Consider the following 12,968-nt stretch of genomic DNA (forward strand, 5'->3'; position numbering starts at 1 on the left):
ACAATCACTGTCATCGCAGCCACTTGTAACATGACAGGAAAAGTTCATTAGTTTCAGCTAAAGAAGCAAGTGATTCATCTGCCGCCAGGCAACTAAACTCCTTTTTTATCTGGCGATATTCTTAGCAGGGAGAAGATACCTAGAATATGAGTAACAGCAACAGTCTTTCCTGGACACAAAGTTTTTCAGAATTTTCCACGTTGTGTCACAATATTGTTAACTATTTTCAGTTCTATGAATTACTGCATGGCACCAATGTAGCCTAATTGAGCTCTTTTGACAGTGTTGGATTTTTTTTTTTTTTCCCCCAAAATGGAAATGTAATCTATCTTCAAATGTGCAATGCTTCAAAGTGACCATGAGTGATGGGGATCTAACTTTCAGTATTTGTTTTTTTCCTTAAGAGCCAAGTTTTACTATGTGAATAGAAAACCAGAAGGCACCAGCAATATTGTTGAATCCATTTCCCTCAAAAGGACAGGAGTTTAACATAACCCCGACACAATTCCAACACTCGGAGAGTACCCTAGGAGCTGCAAAGCCATCAGCAAGGTGGCAGGAGCCAGTAAGGGCATCCCTCATTCTTTTCGGTTTCCTGAACTGGCAAAACGATGCTGTGCCTTACACCCATCACTAGCATGGCTTCTCCATGTCAGGTCAACTCCTGCCCCACAGTTAAATTCAGCATTTATCATTCAGTATTTACATCCAAAGACAGCAGATTTTTGCATTTAGCTTGTCCTGTAACAGAGCAAATGAACTGCCTCCTCCCAAAAGCAAACATTTGCCTCTGTCTACACAATGACGCCATAACTTTACAATATTTGGATGTGTTCTAAAACAGGTTCAACTGGTACAACAAATAAAACCCTTGATGTGAACAGCAGCTGAAGTCAGATAAATAGGAATTTCTCATTCTCTATTAGAAGGTAAGCAGTTGTATTAACCATTCTTTGTGTTACGCTTTCCTGTTCTGAGTTTAAGGAAAAATGCAATGGTAAACCAGCTATGGCAAAATACCTTGGTTATGACGATTATGCCTATATGGTGATTAAAACTTAGCATTAACTAAGAAGGTTTGTAAAATAGATCCTAAAGTAAATACACAAACCCTAACTAATATGCTATTTTGAGTTTGTAATTTTAGCTAGGTTTTAATCTACATCGACTACCCACTCAAATGCATAAAGAAAACAGATCCAGACTCAAACTCTAGGCAACGTCATCTAAGGGCGTTGTTCAAGCCTTATTTCTAATTAAGGATTTAACACTTAGACAGTACCTTCCAAGCAAGGATTAAGAATTTTGCAAAGGAAGACAGTTATGACTGTAAACTGCTGCCTCGGCTTTCCCAGCTCAGGAAGCGCAGATACCACACCCGAAATCTTGTTCAGGCCTTTTTTTTCTCACCACTTCTGCTTTTTCTCTTCTCTTTTCCATACAAAGTTCAGCGTTAAGTTTTGATCTCTTCTCCTACACCAGAATCACAAAATGCAAGAACTCTGTCCACCCAAATTATTCAGTTCTAAACGTGGAGGTACAGTTCCAAGATACCCAGGAAAATGTCAAAGGCAAATGTAAGAAGTTAATGTTTTCAGCATTTTAGTACTTTATCTGTCAGTCACATGGAATCTTCCATCCTAAGCATGTTTTTATCCAGATCTTGAAGTTACCACACGTCAGCCTACCGCAAAAGAAAAATAGAGATTCTTGACACATTAGTTGCACAGTGGTGCTACGCTCAAATTGCTCTTACTACACAAAATTATTTTAAGGAATAACAACAGCACTTTACTGGGAAAATTTATTTCGGCTTCAGGGGTTTTTAAGCCCTTCATGAACAGTAACAGAACTCTTCTCTTTATTTTATTTTATTTACAAAAGGAAGTCTCTATCCCAACAGTTATATGATGAGCACATGTATCTATGTGTATCTGCATCCCCAGATAATATCACTAGTGGCAAAGGAAAAAGAATTAAAAGACTGTTTCTGTGAACCAGACAGGAAACCCTACACTTCAGCCTCTTCAAGTCCATGCTAGAGAGAGAAGTGCCTCATAGCTTTGCAAAAAGCATTTTAAACCTTGAAAGTTTAACTGGTTTTCAAAGCTTTTTAAGCAGATTTTAAACCCTCTGTACATGAAAGACAAGCCATTAAATTATATACGAAGAGAGCTAGGAGCAGAACATATCTCCTTAAAGGACGATAAACCCCTGTGCATATGGACTGTTCGGTGTGTGGGAGGGCAGCAGCACACTGACATCAGCTTAGAAAAATACGCAAACTCTTAACGCTTCTGAATGCAAGCAATTTAAAAGCCCACAAACTGTCCCCCAGGCAGCCATCTCAAATAGTTAAGTACTAAAACAAAACTAAAATTAAATGTGAAAAAAGCACAGCAACACCAACTTTCATACTGACTGATGACATTACATGATACAGGTTGCTGTTTCCGGCTTATATTTAGTTATGTTAATACTAGTGCATCCATTCTACTGAATTTTATACAAAATTCATTTTATAACAAGTTAATATTTGTAAAAGTTAACTCATCAAGTTTTTCCCCTTTTAATTTCACTGCCCAAAACCCAATCGCACTGCTGAAAGTGGCATATGGCATTACATGAAAAAATGACACTGTCGGGCAAATGCCTGCAGGGGAATAATTCATCTGTACCAGCACTGATACCACAGCGCCTGCCCCCACATTACTACAGCTGGTATCTCTGGAGTAGGGCAGAGCCTGCTGCTCCTCCCAGGCCTGTCCTCCGGCTGCTGGGGAGCAGGGTCAACCCTCCCCACCAAGGTCTCTTCTCCCCGCTGAAGAATGCAGGGGAGATAGGAGAAGGGGCTTCCTTGACCTATTTCTCCAGCAGCTCTCACCCTTTCCCCTCCTACGCACACATATCTGCACCCACCTCCAAATTACACATACATCCAAGAATCTCTGTAGGTTGGTGGAAAAAAAAAAAAAAAAAGAATCTGTAAGAAATGAGGCACTGAAAAGCAAAATTTTCCTCCACATTTTTGCATCTGTGAAGAGAAGCTAAAAGCTGGAGTGACTGCTCTCCATCTCTCACTCTCTGGAGCATGAATGGAAAAGGTAAAAAGCATCAAAATGCTAATCTTTATCTCACATGCAAAATCATAGTTGTCTTAATTGTTTTTGTTGTTCATAATTCTCCAACGCCCACTCTTTGCTAGTGACAGTTCAAACACACAGCAGACATTGTTCATACCCTGAGGAGCTTTCCAATTAAATGAAATTTGAATACAATGAAAATATTCATTTAGATACAACTGGGGGGTTCAAAGTTATACAGGATTCACGGGTATGCTTGGTGCTCGTACACGACAGAGCTTCAGCCAAACTCTGGCTTATAGTCCTTAGTTTTGTCAAAAAGGGCAAAAGTGATGCACAACCTCCAGCACTACCTGCTTTTGCCCTCAAAACATTGTCATAATCCTCAACTAAGGACTGTGCTCCTAAGCAATCAATAATCCTGTAGAGAAACCAGATTCAATGTCCTTTTCCAAGCTTTTTAGGTACGACCATTTGAAAATTGCATCAGAAAAAAACAAACAGTCACAGGGAAGCAGCACTAACCTAAATAACATATGAGTTAATGAGTTTGGGATGGGGTGTGTTAAACTCAACAAAATTTCAGAGGAGTATGGAAAGAAAGTCTTTATTTTTTTATATACAAAAACTGCATTCAAGACTATAATCGGATAGCCCACGTTCTGAAATGGCATTCTACAAACCAAAAAAGCATCTTTAACTTTGTATTGGTGTAAAACAAATTCTAATATGGTAACACAGTATTTGACACTAAAAATCTACAAACAAACACAAGACTTGTATGAGAGCTTATCTAGTTCACAGCAATATATAGTTGCTCTTCATAGTCACCTGAAGAACACGGCACGCTTTAAAAAGTTAGAGAAACCTAACTTTCTGTAGGCCAGTATCCTTCCAGATAAAACAGTGAAAAAGGTTGATAGTATATAAAGACTACAGCAAAAGTTTTAATTGCTTTTAAAAAAAAATGCAAACTTCTTCATGTATTACGCTGATAGAATTATCTTTCTAATCATGTTCATATGATGCTCTGAAAAAAAAAAAAAAAAAAAAACACACACACACACCAAAAAACAACAGTACAGCAGAGGAAAAGAGTTATCTGATCAGCATGTTACACCCACAGGCTCGGCGTTTGCGGTGAATAAACAGCTCTCTTCAGTGAAGAAAAAAAAAAAAAAAAAGAAAAAATAATGCTTGCTCTAACCGCAATCCTGAAAGCAGCTTTGGAAGACAATCAAAATCGTACCAAAGCTAGACAGGTTACCCATGGACAGAATTACCAACTGTGTTAAACTTTTTTCCAGAATCAGGACCTTCCTGGAACAACATATCTTATTGGTACCCTACAGATCACAATCAAACCTCATACAAAGAATTTTGCATTTCTGGCCTAATTCCTGAACTTAATTCAAATAGTTCTTAACACCACCAATATACGATTAAAGTGATTTGCATGACTTTCCCTTGAAAATGTAATGAAAAGACGACTCTTTAAAGAAAAATAATTTCGAGATCATGCATCACTAACATTTATCATCATTCTGGCACAAGCAAGATAAACTACAGGAGTTATTCACGCAATTCAACACACACTATTAAAGCACCTTCTCTGAAAATCATGTATCTAGCCCTAGAGCTAGAGAAGGCTTCCCAGCATTGAAAGAGGAAACAGAGGCAAAGCAAATTTCAAGTCTTGTTCAAACAACTACTCCTTCCTTGAACAGAATATGAACTGCTATTTCAAAGAGGTTTTCAAGTAAAACTTGAACAACTTCAGTCAGGGCTAAAGCAGTCCTAGACTCCAAGCAAGACATTCAGTGGTTTAATTTCCTGGATCTACCTGCACACTCCATGGAGCCTTTTAGTTGCTTTTCAGATGTGTTATACTCAAAGAAAACGACGGTGTAGCAAACAGCGCTGTCTTAACCACACAAACTGAAACCAATCTGAATCATCTTCTTGGGAAACCGTAGACAGAAATGCTGAAGACCTTACGTTCAGAGAAGCTGTTGCACATTGCCTTTCTGCTGCTACCTCTGCGCTGCCTTCTGCATTCCGCCTCTGCAACCCAGTTTTCATAAAAATCAATATAGGGAGTACAGCTTATAGAATGAGTTAAGTTACCAACTTCGCCTTTGCACATTTAACCAAAATCTAAAGTTCAGACATATATGTGTGGATGTACACACTGTACATGTTTGCATATGCACAGATAGATAAATGTATACTCTTCATGAAGATTACACTGGCACTACTATTTTGGACATGTCCTGTGGAAGAGTTCAGAAACATCAACCTTCCAGAAATTCAGTTCACTTGTCACGGTGGAAGGAGCTGGCTAGAAACAAACCCCAAGCTGCAGCCTGCTTGGCTGGGCCGGTTTGCAGGCCCAAGTGCACCGTGCAGTGCCAGCTGAGGCGTCACCTTCCAGAGACACGACAAGAGTCACGCTGCTGGAGGTGCAGCTGTCGCACAGTCCTGAACCAACAGCCTCACGTCAGACTGTGCACTTGGGATGATCGTCACACTGCATCCATCCTGGTACCTAGAAAAGGTGGTTCAGCCCAAAGCACGGAAAACTTGCATCTTTTTACCCTAAAGGGCAATGCTCGTCCTTAAAATAACACAACAGTTTTGATCATAATAATACGTTACCAAGTTGTCCTCTGGGTCTGTAAGTGAAAATTTAATACAGAAGGCTGGCTGCTGATGTTAAAATGGGCAAACGCTTTGGCTATTTCATTTGCTTGTTTATAAAGGAGTGACACAAGAAAGAACTACAAAAATCTGCAGCTGCCTGGGAGGCAACATAAAACCTTTTGCTACCCATGCCACAAGCCAAATTCATAATATACAAGTATTGGGCTGTTAGAATAGCTTGGCATTAATCTCTGAGTCACTTAGCAAACTCTGGTGAACAGAAGTTAATTAATCTCAAAGTTTTGCAAGAATCGGGTTATGAATTTTCCCAGCAAAATGTTGCCACACTAACTAGTTACTATGTTTCAGTATACCATGTTAATTGATTATTACCATCTTGACTATGCTGCAAAGGACTGGAAGTTACAACATGAGGTACAATCCAACCCGGGTCCTAAAGCCGTTTTTCCCCTCTTTGGAATACATGCCTCAACTGTCTAATTAAATACAGCTGAAATGCAACTTCCAAGGTAAAGTGTTAGGTGTAGTATAATATCAAAAGCATTGCTTACTCTGAAAATACAGTAAGCAATATATTTTAAATTGTTGAGGGAACTATATCCTGTTTTGTGCTAACAGTAGACATTAAGCCCCTCTAATATACAGAATATTTATTTTTTAACATAACCCAAGTGAGAAACAAACAAAGCTTGTCAGCAACAGCAAAAAAATGTTAGAATTCATGCTATTAGTTCAATGGAGCATTCAATTATAAGAATTTTTATGTAAAGAGTACCCTTTTTTCTCTTCTGTGCCAAAAAGGAGAAGAGAGTTAGAAAATCAGCATTCTAGTAACACTATTGTGCAGTCCTGTAGTTTAAAACAAAGAGAAAGAGCAGCTCAAAAGGATGATCTACTCAGTCAAGAACACAGTATTAAGAAATAGTCAAGCATGCAAGCTACTCTTAAATGACAAAAAACAAGCATCAAATGGGAAAACAAAATTTTGATCCAATTACAACTAAAGACCTGCTAGCACAACTAAGCTGTAACCAACTCAGGACCTACTACCATATACGAAGCGATAAATTTATATTAACCTACATGAAACCTCTTAGGTGTTTACATTGAGCAGAAAACAGTGTTGGAGATAATTAGTGGAATGATTTAATAACAAATTTCAAAATACACATAAACCCTGCTGCATTTTATGTGCATAAGATCCTGTATAGCTGGACACAGTCAGATCCGAAAAATTAACATTCTTTGAGAGCTATGCTACAATTAAGAAGTTATCTAAAAATACTTTTCCAAAAGCATAATAACTTTACCAGCAAAATTTTTCATCATGCCACACTGTTGCAGGCATATAGCATCCTCATAAAAACATCACCTTATTGACAGTGCCACATGCAGTAGGGCTACCTCAATTTTTATTTGTTATAACAGTTATAGGCTGGCACAGGGAAATTAAAATGCAGGAGAACACACACTACAGCAAAGCTGGAAAAGAAAAAGCTTCAGGATCCATGGGTCACATCAAGGTCTTCCTCTCTACTAAGTCAGCTTCTTCTGCTGCTCACTCATGCAGGGAAATCATAATTTCGTGGCTGTGATATTTCCACGGCAACACTGGTGGCAGTGATGTCGCAAATTCAGCCCTGACATAGCTTCAGGATCAAGTGCAAGGAGCAGATGGGATGCGAGGGAGAAAGCCCCTATTTAAACACAAATCTCTTTCATAAGAAAGAAGCATGAGCAAAGAAACAGGTGAATGGATCACGTTTTCAAGTATGATATATTCAAAAGATTATCCTAGCATGAAAATCTATTTAAAGGCAAGACCTACAATACAGGGTAACTGTCAAATTTGTTAGGCCTTACAATAAACCAACCTTGAAAGTTCCCTGTTTAGCATGACAAGCCCTGTGCTCCATTTCTGAAGTGGCAGGGAAGACAATACACTTTCATCCCTTGTGAATTTCCTTTAAATAACTTTAATGTTCAGATATATTAATTTGATACATCACTGAGCTCATAATACCACATGTAAATATGATATCAAGCCCTCACTGGAGTGACTGTTATCTGAATTAGAAATAATGTGAAATAAATTAAATCCCAGATGGTTCACCAAGTACAGCAGAATATTCAGCCAGCACAATCTGATTGGTAAAAGGGGACTGTACTTTTGTGCTGATCTGCAGACTTGTGCAAGAATCAACACAACCCCCAGGGCAGCTGAAACACTCCAAACCCCTTGCCAGTCACCCGCTGCAGCCCCCACATTACTGGTGTCACACCTTCTCTCTGCCCTCGGCCACCCCATGGACAAACACCTGAGCCCACACAGGGTACGAGGGATGGCAGCAAAAAGTGGAAGAAAAGAGGGTGCACCCACAGTATGGTCACCCATCAGTCTCCACATCGACTCAGGGTCAAGGAGATGCAGAGATTTCTTAAAGGTGCTGCTCTCCACAGGGGACAATTGACAAACGGCACAAAACGCCCTCTGAGGGAGGCAGGGAAGTGACTACAAGCAGAATTCAGGTGCAGGCCATCATTCGCAGAGCTGCAGGTGACAAAAATCAGAAGTCAAAAAGGAGATAAAGGAATTAAACAGATATAGATCCATGTTCCAATCATGGAAGAAAACAGCCCGCATTTTTCAAGATTTCAAGATGAAGACCTGAAAGGATTATCAACAGTCTGGGCTCAGGAAGGAAGGGCAGTTGAGTAAAATCTGTAGGTTGAAGCTGGGACTAAGCAGAGATGTGAATGGGCCCTCAAGAAGGGCTTCAGGTGGAGGCAGAGACTGAACATGCAGCGCGATGAGGAACAGATCAGAAATAGCTAAGCAGGATTCACAGACATCATCTGTGAAATTACCATGGTAAAAACTGCAAAAAGGAGAAAACAGAAGGTAAAATGTGCCATTGTACAAACCACAGCAACGACCAGAAAGTTAGGAAAGCCCAGCTGATTCCCCAAACCATGACTGCACCAACAGCAAATCAAAAAGGCAGGCAATAAACCAAAGGATGCTGGCTGGTCACAAAAAAGTGACAACATCCAAGGACTGCACCGGGACCAAGATGTCATTTCATGACTAAATGAACAGTGTTATGAAGACAAGAAAAAAGAAAAAAAAAAAAAGGCAGAGGAACTTGAGATATCAGAAATTGATAATATATAATACAACAGGTACAGAAAAGCCTGTCATGACTGTCAGGAAAAGACCTAAAGAACTACAATTACTCAGCTTCAACAAAAGTGGTTTGGGTAAACACAGGCACATACCCATTACACCACTAACAGAAACGTCAGCTGAAATTAAAAAAGGAGTAGTTTGGGGCTATAAACTTCTATAGGCTTCTAACTTGTTAGAGTAGTAAACTCTGGAAACAGCATCCATTAGCACAGTAGGATAAGAAATATACTCAATTTTCAGATGTAGTTTATTGTTTTTACAATTGTGATTAAGACACAGCCGTTGCAGACTAACATGACCACAAGACAACCCCACCAAAATTACTTCTCTCCCTGTGTTCTTATAAGGCCAACAGCCTCGGATAAAAACGTGAAGCGAGTTCCCCCAGCGGACTTTCTAGGGGTCACTTTAATTTCAGCACTGGAAATCCCATCTTCTCTTTACCTGGGAGGAAAAATCCTCTTGCTCTACTACACCTCTTCTACCACATGTTTATAGAGATGTGAAACTAACGGCTAATACAAGCTCAAGTCAGAGCTCATTGCTGTTTGTATCGTGTATCAAACCAACACAGCTGCCAAACATGAGCTAGAAAGTCTCCTTCTGTTGTTCAGAAAAGAACATACTTTCTCCCTATCACACTGATCAAAATTAACATTCCACCGAAGGACAGAAGTCAATTGTTCTGCTGAAATGAAATCTTATATAAAATCAACACTTTAAGATTTAAGAACTGTAGAAGATACATTTCAAGTCCAAGCTTTGTAAATATTAACCAAATAATAATATAAATATTAATAAATAAATAAATAATAAAAACCCCACAATAACTATGAATTAACACACTAGTAGACGTTAAAAGGCAACAAAATAACCATTGTTGTTTTCCAATACAATCCAAATCCAGCAGCAATGCAAAACATAAGATGGCACTAGATCAGGATGCAAACTATTTTTTTTCCACCTCTCATTTCTCTAAGTAAAAAATCAATGGGCACGGTATGTTACCTTCATTTTCAGATGCTTGGCATTTTACCTTCAGTACCAAATCAAAGGTACGTTCTGGATTTTCCCTAGAAGAAGGAAACACAATTGGTTAATCATATATGTGTTTCAGATAGTGTTTCTACCATGTTATATCTTTTCTGTTCTATATAAATAATATATAAATTAATTAAAATTCATTAAAATAAAATCAGAAATCAGATTAATTCTAAGGAAGAACCAAAATAGCATGTTTCCCTGTACAGCCTTAAAAAAAAGAATAAGGAAGATAAACAAGCTAAACCGTGTGACTTATTCCAGTGATTCTATCACTGCCTTATACATCAAATAGCTTTTAAATCACTCTATCGTACCACACCTAACAGCTGGAAAAAAAAAAATGCTACTAAAATCCTTACCACTGAACCTGAAACATATTAATGGAGTCATGGGCAGCCTTTTCTAAAGCCACATTTTATCTCTACTTAATGGAAATAGCCCATCATTAGACTTTCATTTTAATTCCACAAATTTAGCCATTACACTTTAAACGTAGATTACCACCATTATGTTGAGAATCACTTAGGTTCCTCTTTCACAAGAGATTGATCATTGACTTTCAAGGCTGAATCTCAGGCAGGATTCAGTGAGAAAATACGAATGCGATGACTTGGGATGGACGTGCTACCAAACCTGCGCACCAGCCACAGCCCCACGGTCAGCTCTGTGGGACGGCCAGTGCCTCTTCTACCTCCCCAGGACATACACACCTGACAACAACGAACTGCATATGCTAATAGCAATTAGCACTCAACCTGATGCCAAACTAAATACTTATTAAACCAGTTCTAAATGCCATTACTCTACCACCCGCCTCTCTCTGCCTACCCAGCACACTGCTTTTTGTATTAAAAACAAGTGGTATAACCGCACCCATATCAATTATCTATTTAACCACATAAAAGGCTCACACTTGAACTCCCTTCTTGAGTGACACTCCCACTGAAGTTGGCTGGAGTGTTAGGCAAATAAAAAAAATCCAAGACTTGGTTCCAGGTCGAGAATGCCTCAAACAAAGCATGTAGCAAATTAGCACACTGTTGTTTCTTTAAAGAAACGTTTGAATGAAATCCAAACACTGAGCTGGGGGAAATTTCAACTGTCACAAATTAATTGATTCAGTACATGCTTTCACTGGTCTCAGCACCATCATCAACTGAGATACACAATTATAGCCTAATTCAGGTTATGGAGACATAACCCGCCTGTATCAGAGTCTTTCTTTGCATTGTATTTTAAAGCATTTAGTTGGGGAAATCCTGTTTCTACTGATCCTGTGTGTAGGAGATCAAATTCTGCTCTGAGTTACAACAGCCTAAATCCAGGATATTGGAGATTTACTCTGGTATTAAAGTCTGTCTTTTGTTCCTCTGGATGGCAAGCGGGTTCAGAATGAAACTGATAAGGCTCGGCTTCGTTGAGCCACCTAGAAATGTGAAACACAAAAATCCTGTCTTTAAAACAAGTGACATCTTCCCATGGTGTTACTCTAGCTCAGGTGCCAAATATATACTCTGAGAGGCCATTTTCTCCTTCCACTTCTTCCTAACACCCAGACCACGCAACACTGATTTTTTAATGTGAATCGGTTAGAGTGTTACAAACACCAAATGAGGGCTTCTAACTCAACACCTAGCTGAATTACGCTCGCAAAGAAAGCTCTTTGAAGTAACGCCGCCTTCCATCTTTCACTACACCACCCGAAATCTGCTTTTGCAGAAAAATGCTTCTAAGTTTACTCTTCACATCCCACTATGCTTAGAAGTGTCAAAAATGTGTCAAACCAGTCTGAGAATTGTCAGACTGTCTCTCATTTCCTTTACGGCTCCCCGGTAGCAGCCTGCTTCTTCCTCGTATATTTACACAGACATTTTTGTCAATTCCCAAACACCTGTCGAGCATCTTGTCGGTTTGCAACGTCAGCAGGACCGGGCACCACTCCTGGTGGGCAAGGCTGAAGAGCAGTGCTTCCAAACACCTAAAAAGCTCTTTTGCACCTGCCGTACCGTAATGGCAAAAAGGAGGTTTGTAATTACCGGAGAGATTAATGTCACAAACCAGCAGCTGCTGCGGGCAGGGCCGCTGCCCGGGCCTGAGGGAGCTGTGGCTGCCGAGGCGGGCGCTGGGCCCGCGGGCGGCTCGGGGGCGAACGGCCCCCGCTGCACCGTGCCCTTCCCGGCCACGGCGGGCAGCGAGCGGGCAGCGAGCCGGCACCGCTCCGCCCGCCGCTCCCCGGCACCGACGCCTCTGACCCGGCGCGCCCGGCGGAGGCGGGAGCGCGCTGCCCCCGCAGCTGCGGGAGGGCGATGCCGGGGCCGCCGGCGGGCCGGGAGGCGGCCGAGGGGCGGGGGGCGCCGCCCCGCCGCTCTGCGCGCCCCGCTCCCCCCGGCCCGCTCCCGGCCCCGCTGCCTCCCGCCCGCCCCGCTGTCACTCAGCGGCCGCGGCGCGCCCGGCCCCTCGCTGCCTCCCGCCGGGTGGGCTCCCCCTCCTCCCCTCCCTCCCGCCCTCGCTGCCTGCCGGCCCCGCAGGCCGGGGCGGCTGCGAGGCCTACTCGCTGCCTGCCCGCCGCGGAGCTCCGCTCGGCCCGCCGCGCCCGACAGCCCCGCGCCGGCCCCGCCGCGGCCGCTCGCCCCCCGCGCTCACTTGAACCTGCTGTCCATGGTCACATCGCGGGCCCCCGGCGGCTGCTCCAGCGCCCCCGAGGGAGAAGCGCCCCGCCCGGCAGGGGTGAGGGGGCAGCGCCGGCCCCTCTCCCGTGGGCGGCGGGGGCGGCTCAGCGCTGCGGCGGCGGCGGGCGGCGGCCCATGGCTGCTCCGCTCCCCCGGCTCGGGCCGCGACTGCAGCGGAGCGGCGGCACCGCCTCCTCCCCCCGTCTCTCAGTTCCTGTTGCGGCCGCTCCGGCACCTTCTGGGAACCAGGAAGCTCCGCCGCGGCCCGGGGAGCCGCCGGGGCCCGTGTCACCTGAGCCCGGCGGGGGAGGGCCTGGG

The 12,968-nt window shown here is 42.4% G+C and overlaps 1 protein-coding gene across 3 annotated transcripts in view; it reads right to left on the reverse strand.

The window, feature by feature from the left end:
- The window catches only part of DENND1B (DENN domain containing 1B), a 158,262-nt gene extending 145,531 nt beyond the window's left edge, over positions 1–12,731 (reverse strand). For 2 of the 3 annotated variants that reach the window (XM_065656071.1, XM_065656070.1), the window contains exons 1-2: positions 12,625–12,731; positions 9,946–10,010 (exon numbers count right to left, since the gene is read on the reverse strand). In XM_065656071.1, the coding sequence (XP_065512143.1) occupies positions 9,946–10,010; positions 12,625–12,641 (82 nt within the window). In that variant the 5' untranslated portion in view covers positions 12,642–12,731. Of the gene's footprint in view, positions 1–9,945; positions 10,011–12,624 lie in introns of those variants that run through there. The other variant, XM_065656072.1, reaches the window with a different exon arrangement.
- Between the last annotated feature and the right edge of the window lie 237 nt (positions 12,732–12,968).

The sequence above is a fragment of the Caloenas nicobarica genome, chromosome Z, assembly GCF_036013445.1.
Source record: "Caloenas nicobarica isolate bCalNic1 chromosome Z, bCalNic1.hap1, whole genome shotgun sequence".
Taxonomy (NCBI): domain Eukaryota; kingdom Metazoa; phylum Chordata; class Aves; order Columbiformes; family Columbidae; genus Caloenas; species Caloenas nicobarica.